The following is an 18,346-nucleotide window of genomic DNA, read 5'->3' as shown; positions in this document are numbered from 1 at the left end:
CACCAGCCATCACTCAGAGGGCCCCTTTCTAGACCCCAGAGCTGTTTCTGTCCCCTTCCTACTGAAAGGAAAGCCACCTTCCTAGAGCATTTGAGAACATGGGGAAGATGTGGGGCCAACCTGGGATTCTCTATCATAAAGGAAATATGCCCAGGGGTGAGGGGACCCCAGGGGTTCCCTGGGTGGTGCTGAAAGCCCTGAGGCCAGGACACAGCTGAGGTCAGTGCTGGGTGAGCCACTTCTCTCAGGGGACAGCGTCCCCACCTGCCTTGCTCCTCAGGGTGTGGCATGCAGTAGTGGAACCCAACAGGGAAAGCAGAAGAGACAGGAGGCAGGACTGAGAGGGAGGGGACAGAGAGGCTTCCTGGACACAGACCCCGCCCCCAGCCCACGTGACCCAGGAAAGTGCTCCTGCCCTGGGAGGAGGCTGAGCTCAGAGAGGAGCAGGGCAGCAGGGCTGACTGGCCTGGACCTCGGCTTCCCAGCGGGTCTCAGTGAAGCTCCTTCCACAGAGGGGACAGAGCAGCAGGGACCATGCAGCCCCCCTCAGCCTGTCCCTGCAGAGGGGGCATCCCCTGGCAGGGGATCCTGCTGGCAGGTAAGAAGGGACAATTCCTTGAAAGAGGACAGGAGGTGGGGCACAGTCTTGTTGGTGCCCCCTGGGGAGGACATGACCCTCACAGGGGACACAGGGCTTCACTCTGTCCCATTGGGAATCCATTGGGAACAGAACACTGAGACAGAGAGAAGCTTACCAAGAGGAACAGATGAAGGGTATGGAAAGCTCAGGGGTTCTCTTTTCCAAGTGAATCACTAGGGGCCATTATATTTTGAAAATTGGTGTTAACAGCTCTGTCAGGGCCACTCTCCAAATAGAAAGGCAACTTGAGCAGTAGACACTGTCTGCAGCCACCAGCCTCAGACATTGGCACACAGACACCTGGACCCTCAGGGTGGGGACATTGCTTCACTCATCCACAGGAGGCTGAGCCTGGTCCAGGCCCTGGGCTACAACAAGGGTCAGACTAGTCTCTGCCTCCTGGAGCTTCCTTTCTAGGGGGCAGGAAGCCAGGCCAGAGGGAGATCTGCAGGTGAGGCCAGGTGCTGTGTAGATCTAGGAGGGCAGAGAGCAGGGAAATGTCCACAGGGAAGACCTGGGGTCTGTAAGGAGGTCGTCAGGGGAGGTGGGTGTCCAGATGCCCTGGGTGTGAGTAGGGGTCTGAGAACACTGAGGGGCCTACCTTGCAGACACCTAGGGAAAAGTGTTCCTAAGAGAGGATGACAGGTACAGGGGTCCTGAAGGAATGGAGGTCATGCTGCTGGCCTTGACCCAGGGACACACATGCACACCACACACCCCAAGGCTGAGGAATGAGGACTCCTGCTGAGGACGTGGGCCCCATCTTTCCAACCAATACGAAGGGCCCAGTATTGATGGATTTCTCTCTCTTCCCTCCTAGTCTCACTGTTAACCTTCTGGAACCCGCACCCCACGGCGCAGCTCACTATTGAACCAGTGCCTTTCGATGCTGCTGAAGGGACAGACGTTCTTCTCCTTGTCCACAATGCATCACAGAATATCATAGGCTACAACTGGTTCAAAGGAGAAACAGCAGACGGCAGACACGAAATTATATCATATGTGGTATCCACACAGGTTTCTACCCCAGGGCCTGCATTCAGTGGCAGAGAGAAAATATACTCCAATGGATCCTTGCTGATACAGAATGTGACACAGAATGACACAGGATTCTACGCCCTGCAAACTATAACTGCCAATGTTAGAGTTGAATTAGCAACTGGAGAGTTCCGCGTACATGGTGAGTGACACTCCAGAGCCTCTGGGTGTTGGAGGGGCTAACTCCATTGTACACACAGGACCTTGAGACCTGGACTCTGCCTACCTCCTCCTGTGCATTACGTCCCCACAGTGGAGTTGGAGCATTTAGTGCAGGACACACGCAGTGCAGACAGACTTCAGAAGATCCGAGTCCTCTTTCTGAATCCACTGGCAGAGAGAAGGATGGTCTGGTGGGAGACTCGGCCCAGGCAGAGCAGTCTCAGAAAGCCCAGCCCCTATGTCCTTCCCAGGAGCATGGCCCTGAGAAAGACCCTGCAGGACTGAGTCAGGCCTGGCCTGAGGGCCCTGGAGTCCTCACAGAGAAGGTCAGCCCAGGGAGCTCCTGCCCCAGACCTCTGTCCCAGGCTCCTGGCTCCAGGTGACCCTGAGGACATGTGGCCAGGGTTGGAGTTTGGCTTTCTGTTGAGGGCTGCTGGGGAGCAATGATTTACTGGCTACCTGATCTAGTAGCTCCTGGAGGTGGTCACCAGCCAGGGCACAGTCCCAGGAGCCACATCTGGGCACCTGGGCATCTCCTTCTCCTGGGACTAGGTGTGGCGAGCACAGAGGGACAGGTGCCTCAGGCCAATCAGGTGCCCTGATGGACCTCTATGAGGCTCCACAGGAAGGTCCATGTCCCCAAGGGGAGGAACAGAGGAAAGAGATGCCCCTGGAGCTCCTGGTCCTCCCGGGACCAGCCCAGGGCGCTCTCACTGGGAGGCAGATAAGAGTAGGGGCTTTTTCTTTGGGGGCAGCTCCTCTAAACCAAGATCAGGTTACTGTGAGTATTTCAAGGTTAATTTAAAGACAACATGACAAACCAGATACCACTTCCCATGTATCCAGTAAAGGGAAACTGAGGCACGGGGAACATGGTTGCTGAATCAGGCCACACAGACTATGGGTGGCAGGTCAGTGGTGCATGTCACTGTGCAGCCAGAGCCCTGTCTTGGCATGCTGGAGGCCTATTAGGCATCTGTGCACCAGAGACAAATCATTGGCTCAGGTAGTTTAGTCCTAGGCACTGGCAGCCTGGAGGGGACAGTGTAGTCTGGGAGTGAGAGCAAATGGAGAATAATCAATTTTACTCTGGAACCAAATCACCTTCCTCAACAAAATATTCACATAGCTGGTCCACACGCTCCCTTGCTGAACTTGAGGTCATGTGTTTCCTGGTGTGTTGGGTGTCGCTCACTCTGGAGCATAAGGGACAGGACTTTCTCACTCCCCACAAGACCCTCCAACCAGCACAGGGCCCAGTGTGGCCAACTCTCAATGGTTTTGTGATAAGGTGGGGAGGGATCATGAATGAATGACCCTGAACCCCTTCAGAGCCTGGAACCTGCATGTGCAATCCCAGGGGGTTCTGCCACCTGCTCCCTGTCCATCCTGGAGGCTGAGGCTCTTGCTCCATCCCACCAACCACCTCTCCTGAGGCCACCCAGGAGCCACATCACAGGATGCCCTTGGGGTGGCCGGGCTGTGGAGGGTCTTCAGGGTGGCCCTGGGTCAGTTCTGAGGTGGCCATGAGGCTCTTGGACCTGGGGCTTTAAGTCACTGTACCCCACTGCTCACTGCCATGGCGATTCTGGCTGTCTTGCTCCTGCCTGTCCGTCCTCTTCCTCCTTCTCATTCAGGCAGGACTGGCCCTGCCCTGCACAATGAGCCATGCCCTTCCCTCCTGCACTAATGGCCATCTGTCCTGTCCACTTCCTGCTAACACCTGGGGCCTGGCCCCCTCCTGGCCATAGTAAAGGGCACAGAAACAGTCGAGGCAGGTGCCCCTGTCAGGCTGCATCAGGGACAATGTCCCCGACTGTGAAGGAGGCCCCACTGTGTCCCTTCCAGGGCTCTTTCCTTCCATGACAATGACATGTGAAATAGGCCAGGACACAGGCCTGAGCATCTCCTCCATCTACTCTCTGCACTGACTCAGCGAGGGGGGGCACAGGCAGGAAGGGCTGCAAGCCCCTAGGTCCCAGGATCCTTACACCCAGATGACTGGTGGCTCCATCCTGGTCCCCAAGTGGGGCTCACGCTCCTCCAGTGACTCCCAGGACCTTCCCCAAGGGGGAGCTGGACTGAAAGGTGCTGTCTCAGGGGCTAACTGTGTATTCCGTATGTGCCTGTGTCCTCAGGAGGACACCATCACCACAAGGGAGGTCTGTCCCCACATGGTGTGATGCTCCAGCCACGGTCATTTACATTAGGCTCTAGGCTCCGACATGGAACAATTTGATGATCTCATTTTGATTCCTGGGGAGAAAAGAACAGGAAGAAGGCATTCCACAGGCCTGTGTCAGGTGCTTCCCACTTTCCCTGAGTCTCCATAGCAACTGGGAACATAGACTTCTAGATTGATTAACATGATCAATAATACTTCTCTGAGTTTGGTGTTGTGCCTCATTTTACATAACAGAGACCCTCAGGTGTCCCCTCTGACGAGTTCAGTCCTCCACCAGGACCCACAGGTCTCTCCTTACTCAGGAGGTTGCTGGTTTCAAACTGACTTTAGCATCTGCCTTGGGTCATAATGTGACCCTCACAGGATTTCAAAGCTCAGTCTAAGACATTGTGTTCCTTAGAGAAATATTTCTTTCAGAAAGGAGTCTTAGATCCTGGGTATTAAAACTATTTTCCCATATGGGAAAACTTTAACATCCCCCATTTCTACCCCAGGTCTGCCATACACAAGCCCATGAGGGCCGTATTTTCAGCAAGGTCCTTGTCCCCTCTTCAACCTCTTAGTGCTAATGTGTTTGGAACCATCCACTGGTCTCTCAGGACCATTCCACATGCCTCACCTGCTCTCTGCAGGGGAAGAAGGGATGTAAAGTCCAAGGACAGGAATATGATTCTGCTCTAAATCTTGTCTGTCCCCCTCACCCTAGAGCATTCTTTGGACTCATGCTTTGCCTTTCAGGTGCCACTGGCTCCTGTCAGTCACCAGGAAACACCTGAGCAGAACTGTCCCCCTTGTGGCAACAGCCTGACCACCAAACTGAATGCCCCCAGTCTCCTAGTGTGGGATTTCTGTTCACACACCCCATTCTCACATCAGGCTGTGGGGTTTTCTTGAGGTTTAGGCACGATGGAGTGTCCCACCATGATCCACCTCTAGGTTGGCCTTGAGAACCAAAGGCTCAGAGGACACACACGTGGGCCAAGCCCTGGAGTCCATGCAGCTGGGGGGACTCTGCGTCTCAAGGCCAGCCAGGGCCAGCGAGGACCAGGAGAGGCACGGGGTTGCTAACTCCCAGTCCTGGGTCTCTCCAGGACCAAACTCTGCAATTAAGTGCACCTGTGAGAAACTCTGTGCTTCTCCCAGACACAGCCCAGGGGGGCCCACCTCCTCTGATCCCTCAGATCCTCCTGCATCTGCCCAGGATACCCACTCTGCCTGGTTCTTCAGGACTCAGGTTGGTGGGAGGTAGAGGCCAGCTCAGGTGGAAAGACGCCCTTGTGGGGATCACAGGTACCACAGGGCAATCCTCTCTTTGTTGTCTGCACAGAGAAATTACCCAAACCCAACATCATAATCAACAACTCCCAACCCATGGAGGGTGAGGACTCTCTAGCATTAACGTGTGAACCTGAGATTAATTATGCGACCTACCTGTGGAAGATAAACAATCAGATGATCCTAGATGGTGACAGGCTGAAGCTATTCAACAACAACAGGACTCTCACTTTATTTAATGTCACAAGGAATGACACAGGACCCTATGAGTGTGAAATCCAGAACCCAGTGAGTGCCAACCGCAGTGACCCACTCACCCTGAATATTTCCTGTGAGTAACTTCTATTCCTCCGTTACCCTGGCTGTGAACTCAAATACACAGGGCCAGAGGCTGGGCCACTTAGTCCCTCTCAGGTCCAAGTACACAGACCGTCTCTCCTGGGCACCTGGACTGGCTGTGCCATTTGCCCCAGGCATATCCAGGCAGGTCCAGCCATGGGCCATGAATAGGAGGGGAGGGCTTGTGGTTCCCTGGAGAGGCCTGGGGTCAGCCACCTGGGACAGAGAAGCAGGGGAATGTCACAGACTAATTTCAGTGAACAAAGGGGGTTTGGTTGAGACTTTCTGTGAGTATGTATGGTGCTGGGATTTGAACCCAGGGCCTCATGCATGCTGGGCAGGTCTGTACCACTGTACTCCCCAGCCTAGTTATGACTTTAAAAAAAAAAAAAAAAACAAGGTCATGACATGGATCAGTAGTTATATTGTGGCCTTCTACAGTCTAGGAACTTCCCCTTCCCTCTGATGACATTACATGTGGCTTTATTCTGTTTGCTCCAGATGGCCCGGATGCCCCCATCATAAACCCCCCAGAATCACATTTCCGTTCAGGGACAAATCTCAACCTCTCCTGCCACGCAGACTCTAACCCGCCTGCTAAGTTCTCTTGGTTTTTCAATGGGAGGCCCCTGGAATCCACACAAGAGCTCTCAATCCTCAACCTCTCTACAAATAATAGCGGATCCTATGTGTGTGTCGCCCATAACTCTGTCACTAACCTCAATAGGACCACAACCAAGAATATTACCATCTCTGGTAAGTGGACCCTGGAGCACAGTATCAAGTGCTGGGTGGAGTCTTGATTTTTCTGGAAACAACGTGGAAGAAGTTGCTTCCTAGCCTGGCACAAGCAAATCCCTGTCCTTGCCTGAGCCTCCCACTCCATCCCAGAGACTCTCCTCTTACTCTGATTTCTCATGACCAATCTAGAGTCCAGCCTGGAATGTGGGGAGGGGCTTCTCCCAGACCCAGAAAGTCCCAGGTAGTGGAAGGAACTTCCCAGAGAGGGGGAGGGTTCTTGAAATCAAGTCACTTCTTTCCATCACTAATTTGTCCCTTTCTGTCACCTCTCTGCTTTCTTTTACCTCCTCCATGAGCTACAAGGAACCTGCATGGCTTTGCAATACGTTCCTCCTCTTTTTCCCCAAATGACAGGAGCAAAGCCCCCTCAGATGGGGGACAAGCAGCTCTGCTCCTGTCCTGCTCCAACTCCATCTGGGGTGGGAGGGGTGGGTGGGAAAGAGGCCTGGGAGGCCCATCTGGAATCTGGATCGATCGTGTGGTCAGTTGGTGCCTCCCAAGTCAGGAGAAGGGGAGGGAAAGAGCCAGCCTGGGGGCAGATGCTTCTGAGTTGTGTCCTGGCTCTGAAGTCCCCAGGTGCATAGGGTTGGGAACACAAGCCCATGTCATGCACCACGGAGAATAGCAGAGATGCACACCTGGAGGGACGGGAGCCTCACCTGCAGAGTCCCTGCAAGGCCGGGCAGGGCGGTGCAGAGAGCATGTGTTTGCAGAGAGGACAAGCGTGCTGGGGTGTGTCAACACTGTGACCTTCATCTCCACAGGTTTCTTTCACTGGGATATTTAATCCACAGGCCAGGAAATAAAGTCCTCTTCAAACTGACAAATCCTGTAGATTGGAATTTCTCCAGATACTAAGATCATGAAGACAGGCTGGACCATCTTAATTCCCTGACAAATTATTTAATGAAAACTATACACTTTTGCCTCTGAATGTAAAGCTACTTCCTGCCTGCGAGCCTGACCTTCTAGAGACACTGAAAGTACTAGAAAAAGGTTACACAAGAGTGGATGCAAAAATTGTTCCACCTGAGGATAAGCTTGCTGGACAGATCCTATAGAGATATCCAGGGACCCTCAGGGGTCACCTCAGATGATCTGAGGTCGAAGGAGGGGCAGCCCTTTCCTTACATTGTCACCTGAACGATGACACCCAAACTCTGCAGAGGGTCAGGGCCATCTTCTGGGCCACCTTACACAACTCACTGTGGGCCCTGAGCACTGGCTAAGGTCTCTGAGGAAGGACCACCTCAGTTGTCCCCTCCTTTTTGTCCACAGAATCATTGACATCGCCCCACCTCACAGCTAGCAACACCACGGTGGCAGAAGGGGAGTCTGTGCAGCTGACCTGTGTCCCAAATGACACTGAAATCTCCATCCAGTGGCTCTTCAATAACAATACCCTACAGCTCACAGACACAATGCAGCTGTCCCTAAACAACAGCATCCTGACCATAAACTCAGTCAAGAAGATGGATGAGGGAGAGTATCATTGTCAAGTCTCCAACCAAGTCTTTTCCGAAAAGAGCAACCCCATCACATTGACTGTGATCGGTGAGTGACCCTCTGCTCCCCTACATCTTACTGGGGGGATTTCTTTATCAATGGTATACAAAATGGATAAAAGTCATAGGTGAAAGAATATCAATTAAGACACTAAAGCAGTAAGCAGAATTGCAAAGTGGTTCGGAGTTTAGGCTGTCAGTGAAATGTATAGTCAACTTCTGTATTCGTGAGGAACTCCTTCTAGAAGTCCTGCATATACCAAAGGATGCTCTAGAGCCTTATAAAGAATGGCATACTTAGGGCTGGGGATGTGGCTGGAGCGGTAGCGCGCTCACCTGGCATGCATGTGACCCGGGTTCGATCCTCAGCACCACATACAAAGATGTTGTGTCCGCCGAAAACTAAAAAAATAAAATAAAATTCTCTCTCTCTCTCTCTCTTTAATTAATTAATAAATAAATAAATAAATAAGAATGGCATACTTCCCAGCAGCTTGGGAAGCTGCCGCAGAAGGATCACATACTAGGCAAGTGCACTATCACTGAGCTGTTATTTTTATCCATAGCCCTTTTATTTTTGAGTCAGACTCTCACTAAATTGCCCAGGATAGCCTCAAACTTTTGATCCTCCTGCCTCAGCCTCCCAAGTAGCTTGCAGGCTAGTACCACCATGCCCAGTAACTTCCATACACCTTAAATCATCTCTAGATTTTTTTTTAATATCTTGTACATTGTAAATGTTGTATAAATCATTGTTATACTGTATCATTTAAGGAATAATAACAGAAAAACCCTCTACATTTTCAGTGAGAACACAATTTTTGTCGGACTGTTTTCCTTCTGCAGTTGGTTGAATCCACTGGTGTCAAGTCTGTGGATGCAGAGGGCCAGCTGCGCTGACCTTCTTATCTTGAGTCCGGCATTTACTCTATGACCTTGCACCAGATTCTTTTCTTTCATTTTTTTTTTTTTTTTTTTTTTTTTTACAGTACTGAGGGTTGGACTCAGGTTAGGCAAGTGGCAAGTGCTATACCACCAAGTTAAATCCCCATCCCTTTTTATTTTATTTTGAGACAAGTTCTGGCTATGTTGCCCAGGCTGACCTCAACTTGCAATCCTCCTGCCTCAGCCTCTCAAGTGTCAAAACTACAGGTGTGCACCATGTGCCTGGTTCAAGATTCTTTTCTGTTCACTTTTTTTTTTTTGGTGTGTGGTAAAATACACACAACCTAAGATTTGCCATCTTGGCCCCCTTGAAGCGTACGATTCAGCAGCATTAACCAGGTTCTTGTGCAGCCATCACCACTGTCCGTTTCCAGAACTTTCCCATCCTGCTGAGCAGTAGATCTCAAAACATATTCCTCTTGTCTGTCTGAAACTTCAAACCCTCTGACCTCCTTGACCACCCAGTCTCTGGTAACCCCCATTCTACTTTCTACTTCTAGAAATTCAACATTTGTAGATTCCACATACAGGTGAGATCCTGCAGGGTCCCGCTTCCTGTTCCCAGTTTATTTCACTTCCTGTGTTGTCACAGTGATAGAATGCCCTTTTTTTGAAAGGCTGGCCAGCATTCCACTGTGGACATATGCCACCTTTTCTTTATCTGTTCATCCATTGACGGACACTTGGCTATTGGCAATGCTGCATGAACGTGGGGGTTTGGCTCTCTCTGACAGACTATTTCAACTCCTTCTGTGCCTGTATTGGGAAGTGGAATTCCTGGATTATGTGGTTGATAATGTCCCTTGGATGCACAGAATGTTTCAGCTCTCATGAGGTCCGATTTATCTGGTTTTTGTTATTATGAATACTTTTATTGTCATAGCTAAGAAAACACTGTCAAAGCCAATGTCATGAAGGATTCATACTACATTTTCTTCTAAGATTTTTATAATTTTAGCTCTTACATTTAGATCTTTGCTCCATTAGGAGTTAATTTTTGAAGATGATACAAAGACTCAGATTCATTCTTTTTTAAAAAAATATACTTCTTTTTGTTTTAATAAATGCTTGTTTTTTAGTTTTATTTATGTGGTGCTGGGGATGGAACCCAGTGCATGCTAGGCAAGCGCTCTACAACTTAGCCACAACCCCAGCCCTTCAGATTCATTCTTTTGTATGGATATCCATCTTCTCAACATCATTTATTGAAAAGATCCTTTTCCCCATTGGACAGTATTAGTACCCTCATCAAAATCATCTGGCCACAGGGGTGTAGTTAGATGGAAGGAATAACTTCTAATGTTCTATAGCACAGTAGGATGACTGTGTTTGACTAAGATTAATTCTAAATTTCAAAAAATCTAGAAAAGATGATTTCAAATGTTCCCCCCACACAAAAAAATGATATTAATCTATATGTCTTTCTTTATACCAGTAGCATACTTTTCTGGTTACTGTAGTATTGTACTAAATATTGATTCGTACAAGTTTGGGCTATTTGGGGTCCCTTGGTAATCCATATGAATTTTTAGGATAGATTTTTCTATTTCTGCAAAAAAAATGTCCCTGGGACTTTGGCAGACTCGTATTGACTGTATAGATCACTTTAGGTAGTACTGTCATCTTGACTTCCAAATCATGAACATAGGATGTATTTCCATTTATTTATGTCTTCTTTAATCTTTTTTTCTCCCCAGCAATGTTTTGTAGTTTTCTGGGTAAAAGTCTTTCACCACCTTGGTGAAGTTTATTTCTACATATTTCATTCTTTTTGATGCTCTTATAATTGATTTTTTTTAAAGTTTCCTTTTGGATCATTAGTATGTAGAAATACACGGTTGTTGCATTGCATATTGATTTCATTAGCCTGCAACTTTGCTGAATTTGCTTATTAGTCTTAACAGTTTGTAGAATCTTTAGGATTTTTCTACATATAAGTTAATGTCATTTGCAAACAGAGAATTTTTACATCTTTCTAAGATGTCTTTTCTTTCTTTCTTTTCTTTTCTTTTTTTTTTTTTTCCTAATTGCTCTGGATAGGACTTCTAATACTAAGTTGAATAGAACTGGTAAAAGCAAGCATCCTTGTATTTTTCCTGATATAGAGGGAAAGCTTTTAGCCTTTTTCCATGGAGTACAATGCCAGCTTGGGCTTTTCATATACAGCCTTTACTATACTGAGGTGGTTTTCTTCTAGTCCCAGTTTGAGTGATTTTTAGTATGAAGAGATGTTAAATTTCATCAGTACCTTTTAAAAGTTTTGGATTTCTTTGTTTGTTTGTTTGTTTTTGTCTTTGAAACAGGGTCTTCCTAAGTTGCCCAGGCTGGCTTTGAAATTAAAATCCTCCTGCCTCAGCCTCTGAAATAGCTAGGCTTACCAATGGGTACCAGCACAGTTGGCTAGGGCCCTTACTGATTCCATCTCCTTATTAGTTAGAAATCTGTTCAGTATTCTTTTTCTTCATGATCCTGTGTTTGTAGGAATTTGCATTTCATTTAGATTATACAATTGATGGCACACCATCAATTGAACTGAAAAATCTACCCTAAAATTATTATGGATTATCAAGGAACCTCAGTACTCTTATTCTTTTTTTAAAATATTTTTTATTTGTTATTGATGGACATTTATTTATTTATTTGTCTTATATGTGGTGCTGAGAATCGAACAGTATTCTTATTCTAAAGAAGTAATAATAATGTCTCCAATTTCACTTCTAGTTTTAGTAACTTGAATCCTCTCTTTTTTTTTTTTCCTTAATCTGGTTAAAAGTTGTCAATTCTGTTCATCTTTTTTGAAGAACTTTTGATTTCACTGATTTTCTCTAAATTTTTTTTAGTCTTTAATTTATTTATCTTTAATCTGTGCTTTCCTCCTGCTACTAGGTTTGGATTTAATTTGTTCCTTTTCTACATCCAAGTTATAAAGCTAGATTGTTGATTTGAGATCTTTTTTTAATGCAAGAATTTATACCTATATACTTCTTGCACAAGATTCTTAACTTCCTTGAGCCAAGGAGTCCTCAACTGAAAACTGCAAAAAAGTACTTGCTTCATGGTATTGTTTTAAAGATTGAATATAATAATCAATTTACATTTCAGCAAAATGCCACACAGAGAAGAAATGTTCCATAAATGTTAGCTTCTATTACTACTATCACCCTTAGCCTCAAGGTCAGGTAGCCGGATCCACCTCTTATTAGCCACATGAATTTAAGTAAGCCTTTTCACCACTTTGAGTCTCAGTTTTTTTCATTCATAAAATGGAAATAATGTCTCTCTGACAGGTCACTGGTCTGTTGTTGTTGTTGTTGCATTATTTTTAATTTTTTTTAGACAGGGTCTTACTAGGTTGTGAGGTTGGCCTCCAATTTGAGATCCTCCTGCCGTGACCTCCCCATCACTGGGTCCCAATCACTGGGTTTACAGGCTTGTGCCACTGTGCCCAGCTATTTGACAAGCTTATAGTGTAGATCAAATGAGATACATACCAAGTATTTAGCACAGGGTCTCCATACCGGTAGACAACAGTAGCGTTAGCCATCAGCCTTGAGTTAACCGGTGAAGGCTATACCCAAAATACTTGCCACAGAAATAAAGAAGAAACAGATGCAGAAAGTATTATATATGGGCGGGGGGGGGGGGGCCGTGTTACACAAAAAACAAAACCACCGGGACTTGGTTACTGCCCAAACATGGGAAAGATAAGAAGGAAGTTAAGTGCAGACTTTTGAGCCTGGTGTTGGTTTTCATCTCCTGAGATGCAGCCAGGAGGGAGTTAGGGTTAGGGTTAGGGTTAGGGTTAGGGTTAGGGTTAGGAAAGTGGAACAAGACGGGGAGGAGCCTGGGAAAGGCCTCAGACCACAGGGCAGAGCTGATCCCCGGGAGGAGGCTGGGAGGAGGAGGAAGTGTTGGGAGGCAGTGGGGTTCTAAAGAGTTTCTAAAGAGGCCAGTGGGGAGTTCTCAAGACTCACCCATCAGAGGAAAACCTCATCTTGCAAAATTGGGCTTCCTTTCCAACTCTACAGGGGGCCATGGGAAGCGGGGGCTCTGTACCCACAAGGAGGTGGATTCGGAGTGCTCCCGTCTGGGCTTTCTGTCCATTACGGAGACCTGAGAGGAGACCTGAGAGGCACATAATCATGGCTCCCACAATTGCGAGGCCAAGAGAAAATGCAACCCTGAAAGGGTTGGCAGTCGTACAAAAATAGCAACTGCCTTTCCCAGGTTTCCAACGCCTTCAAATGACTGCCGACAGGGCAGCATGGAATTGAAAGGAGACCAATCACCAACCAGAAACAGGGACTGGAGGAAAGATTGTGAGGATGTAGTATGCCGATCACCTCCCAGCACCTTCCACAGAAATGTATCCCTCGAGGAACAGAGACTACTTGGTGCAAGGCGTTCCCCAAAGCACTCCCTCAGTAAAATCACTTCACCTTCATTTCTTCTTCTCTTTTCTTAACAGGCGGAGATGACATCCCAGGTGAACACCCACCAGGTGGACTCTCACCTGGGGCCATTGCCGGCATCGTGATTGGAGTCTTGGCTGGAGTGGGGCTGATAGCAGGCCTGGGGTATTTCCTGTTTTTCAGGAAGACTGGCGGGTATGGTGCCTTTCCTCCTCTTCCATGTTCTCCAAGGCCAACTGCCACGCTTGGGAGAGGGGAAGACTTCTTTACCTTACCTCCATCTCTGGGACTGGATCTCCTTCCCTTTCCTGAACTCCTTCTTCTCGGCACTCATTCCTGTGGGTGGTGGCTCTCCCTGCCTTCCTGCTCCCTGCCCTCCCTCTTGGACATGGTTATCCCCATCCCCATCCAGTTTGGAGGAACAGATCTGATTATGTTCCCCTGTCATCCCCCATCAGGAAGCCAAGGTCCAAGAAGGAAAACACAGGAAGAAATGAAAGGAGTATTATTAGGAGAAAGCAAATTACATGCTCTGTCCGCCACAGCAGCTGGAGATGGGAAGGACAGGACAGGAGGAGAATCTAAGAGAAAGTGGGAAGAACCAAAGTCCTCTTGGACAATAAATAAAGTGGGGGGGGGGGCGATAAGCCAGAATCGAGGATCATGGGTTCGAAGCCAGCCTCAGCAACTTAAAGGAAGGCTTTAAGCAACCTGTCTCAAAATAAAAAATAGAAAGGGCTGGGTATATGTCTCAGTGGTTAAGTGCCCCTGGATTCAATCCCTGGTACCAAAAAGAAAGAAAGAAAAGAATAGAACTGTGCAGCAGGAGATGTAGCTCAGTGGTAGTTTGTACTGGGTTTGGTCTCCAGCACCAGAAAAAGAAGAGAAAAAAAAAAATAGTGTGAACATCCAGCAAACAGGAAAGGAGTAAGCACCAAAGGAATAGTGGTTATGTTGAAGACTGAGGTCCTCAAAGGGTCAGCAGGACCAACCCAGTGTGAATGGACATCAAGGATCGCCAAAGAATTTTCTGCTAACCGTGTCCTTCCTAACTCAGGGAGCAAAGGTCCTGTGCTTGGGAATAGCAGTCACAGTGTCTGATATTTGTTTAGGGCAAGCGACCAGCACGATCTCACAGAGCACATACCCTCAGCCTCCAACCACAGTAAGTAAAGCCACTCGCCCAGTGAGAACCGTCTGCTTCATGTGTGCCCTGCAGGAAATGCCACAGTCACAGGCCACTCCCTCCCTTCTGAATTCTGACAGAGGAGGTCTCCACTGCCCAACCCGAAATTGGCATAGGTTCTCACACCCTTCCCAGCCACAACAGTGTCTTGAGACTTGGCCCCTGAGACAGGTTAGACAGGCCTGAGTCAACCACAGTTCCAGGAGCCATTCCCTCCTCCCTCCCTCCTTCCCTTCCTGCTCTACTAGGGATGTGGGCATTTATTCTCCCTTGGTGAGACTTTCCTTGTCTTGTGAGTGTGCTGGGTGCTGCGGGTCTCAACGTCCCTCCTTGCCACGGGAGCATGTTACTGAGAAACACATCTGTGCGAAAAATCAAGCCTTGAGAGCTGGTAGACGGGGTGGACAGAGGCCTCCTTGGCTCCACCCGTCTTCCTCTGGTACTAGTGTGCTGGGTCTGAACCACAGACCCCAAAGGAAGCAGATTCCTTAATGGATGGTGGGCCACCTCCCTCAGCTCCCCACCCCCAACCACCACGGCCTGCCACCTCCTTCAGGTAGAAGCGCAAGGCCTTCATCAGCTCCGCGTTCCCTTGGTTGGTAACTCCTCTTTTGTTTCCTCAGGTCTGGGCCCCTCTGACCACTCTCCTGACAAGGTAAGCACAGTCCGTTTGCTGGCTCATGTTCCCCTGGAGAGAACGGAGTATTCTTGGGGACAAAATGTGAGACCAAGTCTGGGTCTAAGTTCTTCAATGCAACAACAAAGAAATATTGGTTAGTCACGAGTCCACCCCAAGGAGAGAATATGTCCTTTGCAATTGTCCCCATCCTGTGTTTAAACCCTGGTGGCAACTCTCAGCTCTGTGCACCCTTGACAGGTTGCTTAACCTCTTTAATCTTCAGTTTTCTCACCAGTAAAATGGGCATTCTGCCCACTTCAATAAGCTAAAAGGATTAAGGAGTTAAGGACATAAAACACCTCATACACTTCCCAGCACAAGGAAGGCACCCATCCTTCTCCCATGCCTACTTCAAACAGGTCCTGCTCTTACTAGCAAAGGGGAGTTTCCATTCTAATGGATCTGAGGTCTGGCTCCTTTATTTTATAATCATTTTTACAGAATTTTTCTCATCTTAACCTTTCAATTGAGTGCACACGAATACTGAAAAGTACTGAAGTCCTAAGTGATTTTTACCACACATGATCTTTCACAAGGGGAACACACCCATGTCTGCAGTACCCGAATCCAGACACTCTGTGGCCATCTCCTTGCCCCCAAGAAGAATCCTTCTAGTCATTTCCCTACAAGATAGACCTCTGCCCAGATTGAGAGCACCGGAAATCAGGGTGCAGCATATCCCTTATGCATCTGGTTTCATTCAGCATTGTCTTGTGAGACAATTCATCCACAATTGTACATATTTGTGGTTTATTATTATTTTTAATTTTTTTTTTTTTTTGCAATGCTGGGAATCGAACCCAGGGCCTCAGCATGCCAGGCAAGTGCTCTACCACTGAGCCACATTCTCACTGCCAGGGTATGGTATTCCATTGTATCAACACCGTCATCCGCCTCTTCTAACCATTATTCATGAGGATGCTAGCAAGCAGAAAACCAGTAACCAAAGTCCCCTGCCAAAGTTAAATGTCCAGAAGAGGTGGCCACGCAGTGCGGTTGAGTCCCATCAGCCAGGATGACACTCTGACCTGTGACACTGAGCTGATTGCTGTTTCTACTTTCCAGGGGGATGATGTTGCTTATTCTTCTCTGAACTTCAACATCCAGGAACCAACACAACCAACTTCACCCACCTCCCTGTCCCCGACAGCCACAGAAACTGTTTACTCTGAATTGAAAAAGAAGTAATGCAACCTGTTCTGCTCGCTGCACTGGTGATGTGCTCCAAGTCTCAGCACCCTCACTAGGAGATCTCTTGAGGGGGAGGGGGGAAGAAGTCCCTCCCCACCCCATTACACACCTCCCTTCTGTGTCAACAAATGGAAAGAACATCCGGGAGTGTTCGGGCACACCAATCTTCCTTCTTGTTGAAATTTGGCAAAGTAGACTTTGGGAGAGAATTGAAGGACCTTCCTGTCCCTCCGGGCTTCCTGACCTAGACTTGTTTTAAATTTACTTATCCAGAGTGTACCAATTCCTTCCCAGCCCAGTCCTGACCTATCAGATTCTAACCTGAATTTTCCATAACCTTGAGAGTTATGTCCTTTTCCACTTAATTACTTATGCCAGAAAAAAAGAGAGAGAGAAAGTAAAAGCAGTAGTAGTGGCTTTTCCATTCTCTCCAAAACCCACCATCCACAGGAAAATCTAATATATAACCAGTAGTGACCTGGGAAAGTCTATAACTTTGTCCACTGTCAGGGTCGCCTACCTACAGGACCAGGGTCTGAGCACCTTGCTGCTTAGCTAGAATACCACCTAAGCCCTTTGGCAGAACTGTTTCCAGAGAACCCACCAGAAATAACTAGAAAAATATCTGCCAAGGTCCATAGGTGATTCCTAAAAAAAAAAAAAAATGCAAAAATCACACCTATGCCTTTAATATCTGGATGGGTGTTATTGAAGGAAGTGCCCAGAAAAGAAGAGATTACAGCTTTTGCAGGGGGGAAAGAAAGCTTTTCATAGACACAACCTGCTGAGAACTTGGAAAAGGAGTAGAGAGCTACTCTTCATAAATTATTTAAATTATTGTTAAAGAATGTGTAATTGGGGGGTATTGGGAGTTTTTTTTCCTCCTTTTCTGATACTTTCTACCATTTTAATCTTTGTAACTGCTTACTTATGTGAATGGAATTATTCTTACTGGGCTTAGCTGTGTAGGCTGATCAGACCGCCTGAGGTTAAAGAAGCCACCAAAATGTCAACAGCCCTTGGCCAGAAGCCTCTGTGGCTTTTTTGACAAGAGCTCCAAATAGAAAACAAGAAGAGGCTTTCCTCATTCGTGCCAGGAATGGACAAGTCACCAGCTCCTTCTCCATGTTTCTGCCCATGTGTTCTGTCCCTGTCTGCTGGCGTCCCTTAGGGTGTGTTTGGTCCTTAAAAAATGGGAGCCTCTAAAGGGAACACCACTGCTCATACCAATGGCGTGGTTCATGACCCAGAAAGCTGCACTGGTGCTAGTGCCCTTGGGACATAAGGGCTGTGAGAGGGGGTTAGGCCATAGTGGGGGATAAGCTGGCCCTGGATTTTCTGCTCTGAAACTTATCTTTTCTCACATAGGGTCAATGAGTCCCCATGTGTCTTAAGATAAAAATGAAAGACAGGAAAAGGAAAGGCAAATGTGCTTCTCATGCAGTCTTCTGCTACACAGATGGACTCTCTTTGGGGATATGAAGGGAAAGGTTGTATTTGATATTTGCTGCTTGATCTCCTGCTCTGCCTAACAGGCCTCCTCCAAGAGAATTCACTGGGAATTCTCCTACTCAGGTACCTCTTCAGGGATTTCCAGCCCTGACAGAGACTGTATATAGTTTCCCTCATCCATCCTGTGCTGGGTTATTTAATTTTGCCAGACTAAGGCCACTTCTGAATTATTTGTAAAATTTGCTCTATATTTATAATAAAAAAATCATGTATCAGACTTTCATATGCTGTCTCGTGGTTGGTACTACTTTAGACAACGCAAGTTTGCAGACAGAAAAGATTGCCCGTGGGTACACCTATTTTTAAGTCAACGGGTATCTGATGCAGCGATCAGAATTAGCTAAATTCATTTGCATATTTGCTAACAAAGTGAGCACATCTGGGAGCCACAGGTCACGTTCTAACCTGCCTGGAAGGAATGTGGATCTTCCTCTGGGAGAGGAAATGCCATCAGGAGTAACAGATCTCCCGGCCTC

The 18,346-nt window shown here is 47.6% G+C and overlaps 1 protein-coding gene and 1 non-coding gene across 3 annotated transcripts; one reads left to right on the top strand and one right to left on the bottom strand.

Moving 5' to 3' along the window:
• The first annotated feature begins 433 nt into the window (after positions 1–433).
• Ceacam1 (CEA cell adhesion molecule 1) lies at positions 434–18,093 on the top strand. Of its 2 annotated transcripts, XM_071605227.1 has the most exons (9): positions 434–598; positions 1,461–1,820; positions 5,353–5,631; positions 6,141–6,395; positions 7,719–7,994; positions 13,359–13,497; positions 14,415–14,467; positions 15,112–15,143; positions 16,233–18,093. In XM_071605227.1, exons 1-9 carry the CDS (start codon positions 535–537, stop codon positions 16,353–16,355), a joined length of 1,581 nt encoding a protein of 526 aa, XP_071461328.1. In that variant the 5' UTR covers positions 434–534; the 3' UTR covers positions 16,356–18,093. The 2 variants fall into 2 exon arrangements, with proteins under 2 accessions (XP_071461328.1, XP_071461329.1); XM_071605228.1 differs by lacking the exon at positions 14,415–14,467 and having other exon boundaries at positions 16,233–16,319.
• Trnaa-ggc (transfer RNA alanine (anticodon GGC)) lies at positions 15,948–16,022 on the bottom strand. The gene has a single exon. It is a non-coding gene; the product is annotated as a tRNA-Ala (tRNA).
• Positions 18,094–18,346: the final 253 nt, after the last annotated feature.

The sequence above is a fragment of the Marmota flaviventris genome, chromosome 18, assembly GCF_047511675.1.
Source record: "Marmota flaviventris isolate mMarFla1 chromosome 18, mMarFla1.hap1, whole genome shotgun sequence".
In the NCBI taxonomy this organism is placed as follows: Eukaryota; Metazoa; Chordata; class Mammalia; order Rodentia; family Sciuridae; genus Marmota; species Marmota flaviventris.
This window is presented reverse-complemented; position numbering and strand designations above follow the sequence as displayed.

Coding starts and splice junctions, on each gene's coding strand:
- Ceacam1 (XM_071605227.1), top strand. CDS start 535: ATGCAGCCCCCCTCAGCCTGTCCCTGCAGAGGGGGCATCCCCTGGCAG. Junction 6,396..7,718: donor CAAGAATATTACCATCTCTG/GTAAGTGGACCC, acceptor TTTTGTCCACAG/AATCATTGACATCGCCCCAC. Junction 15,144..16,232: donor CTGACCACTCTCCTGACAAG/GTAAGCACAGTC, acceptor TCTACTTTCCAG/GGGGATGATGTTGCTTATTC.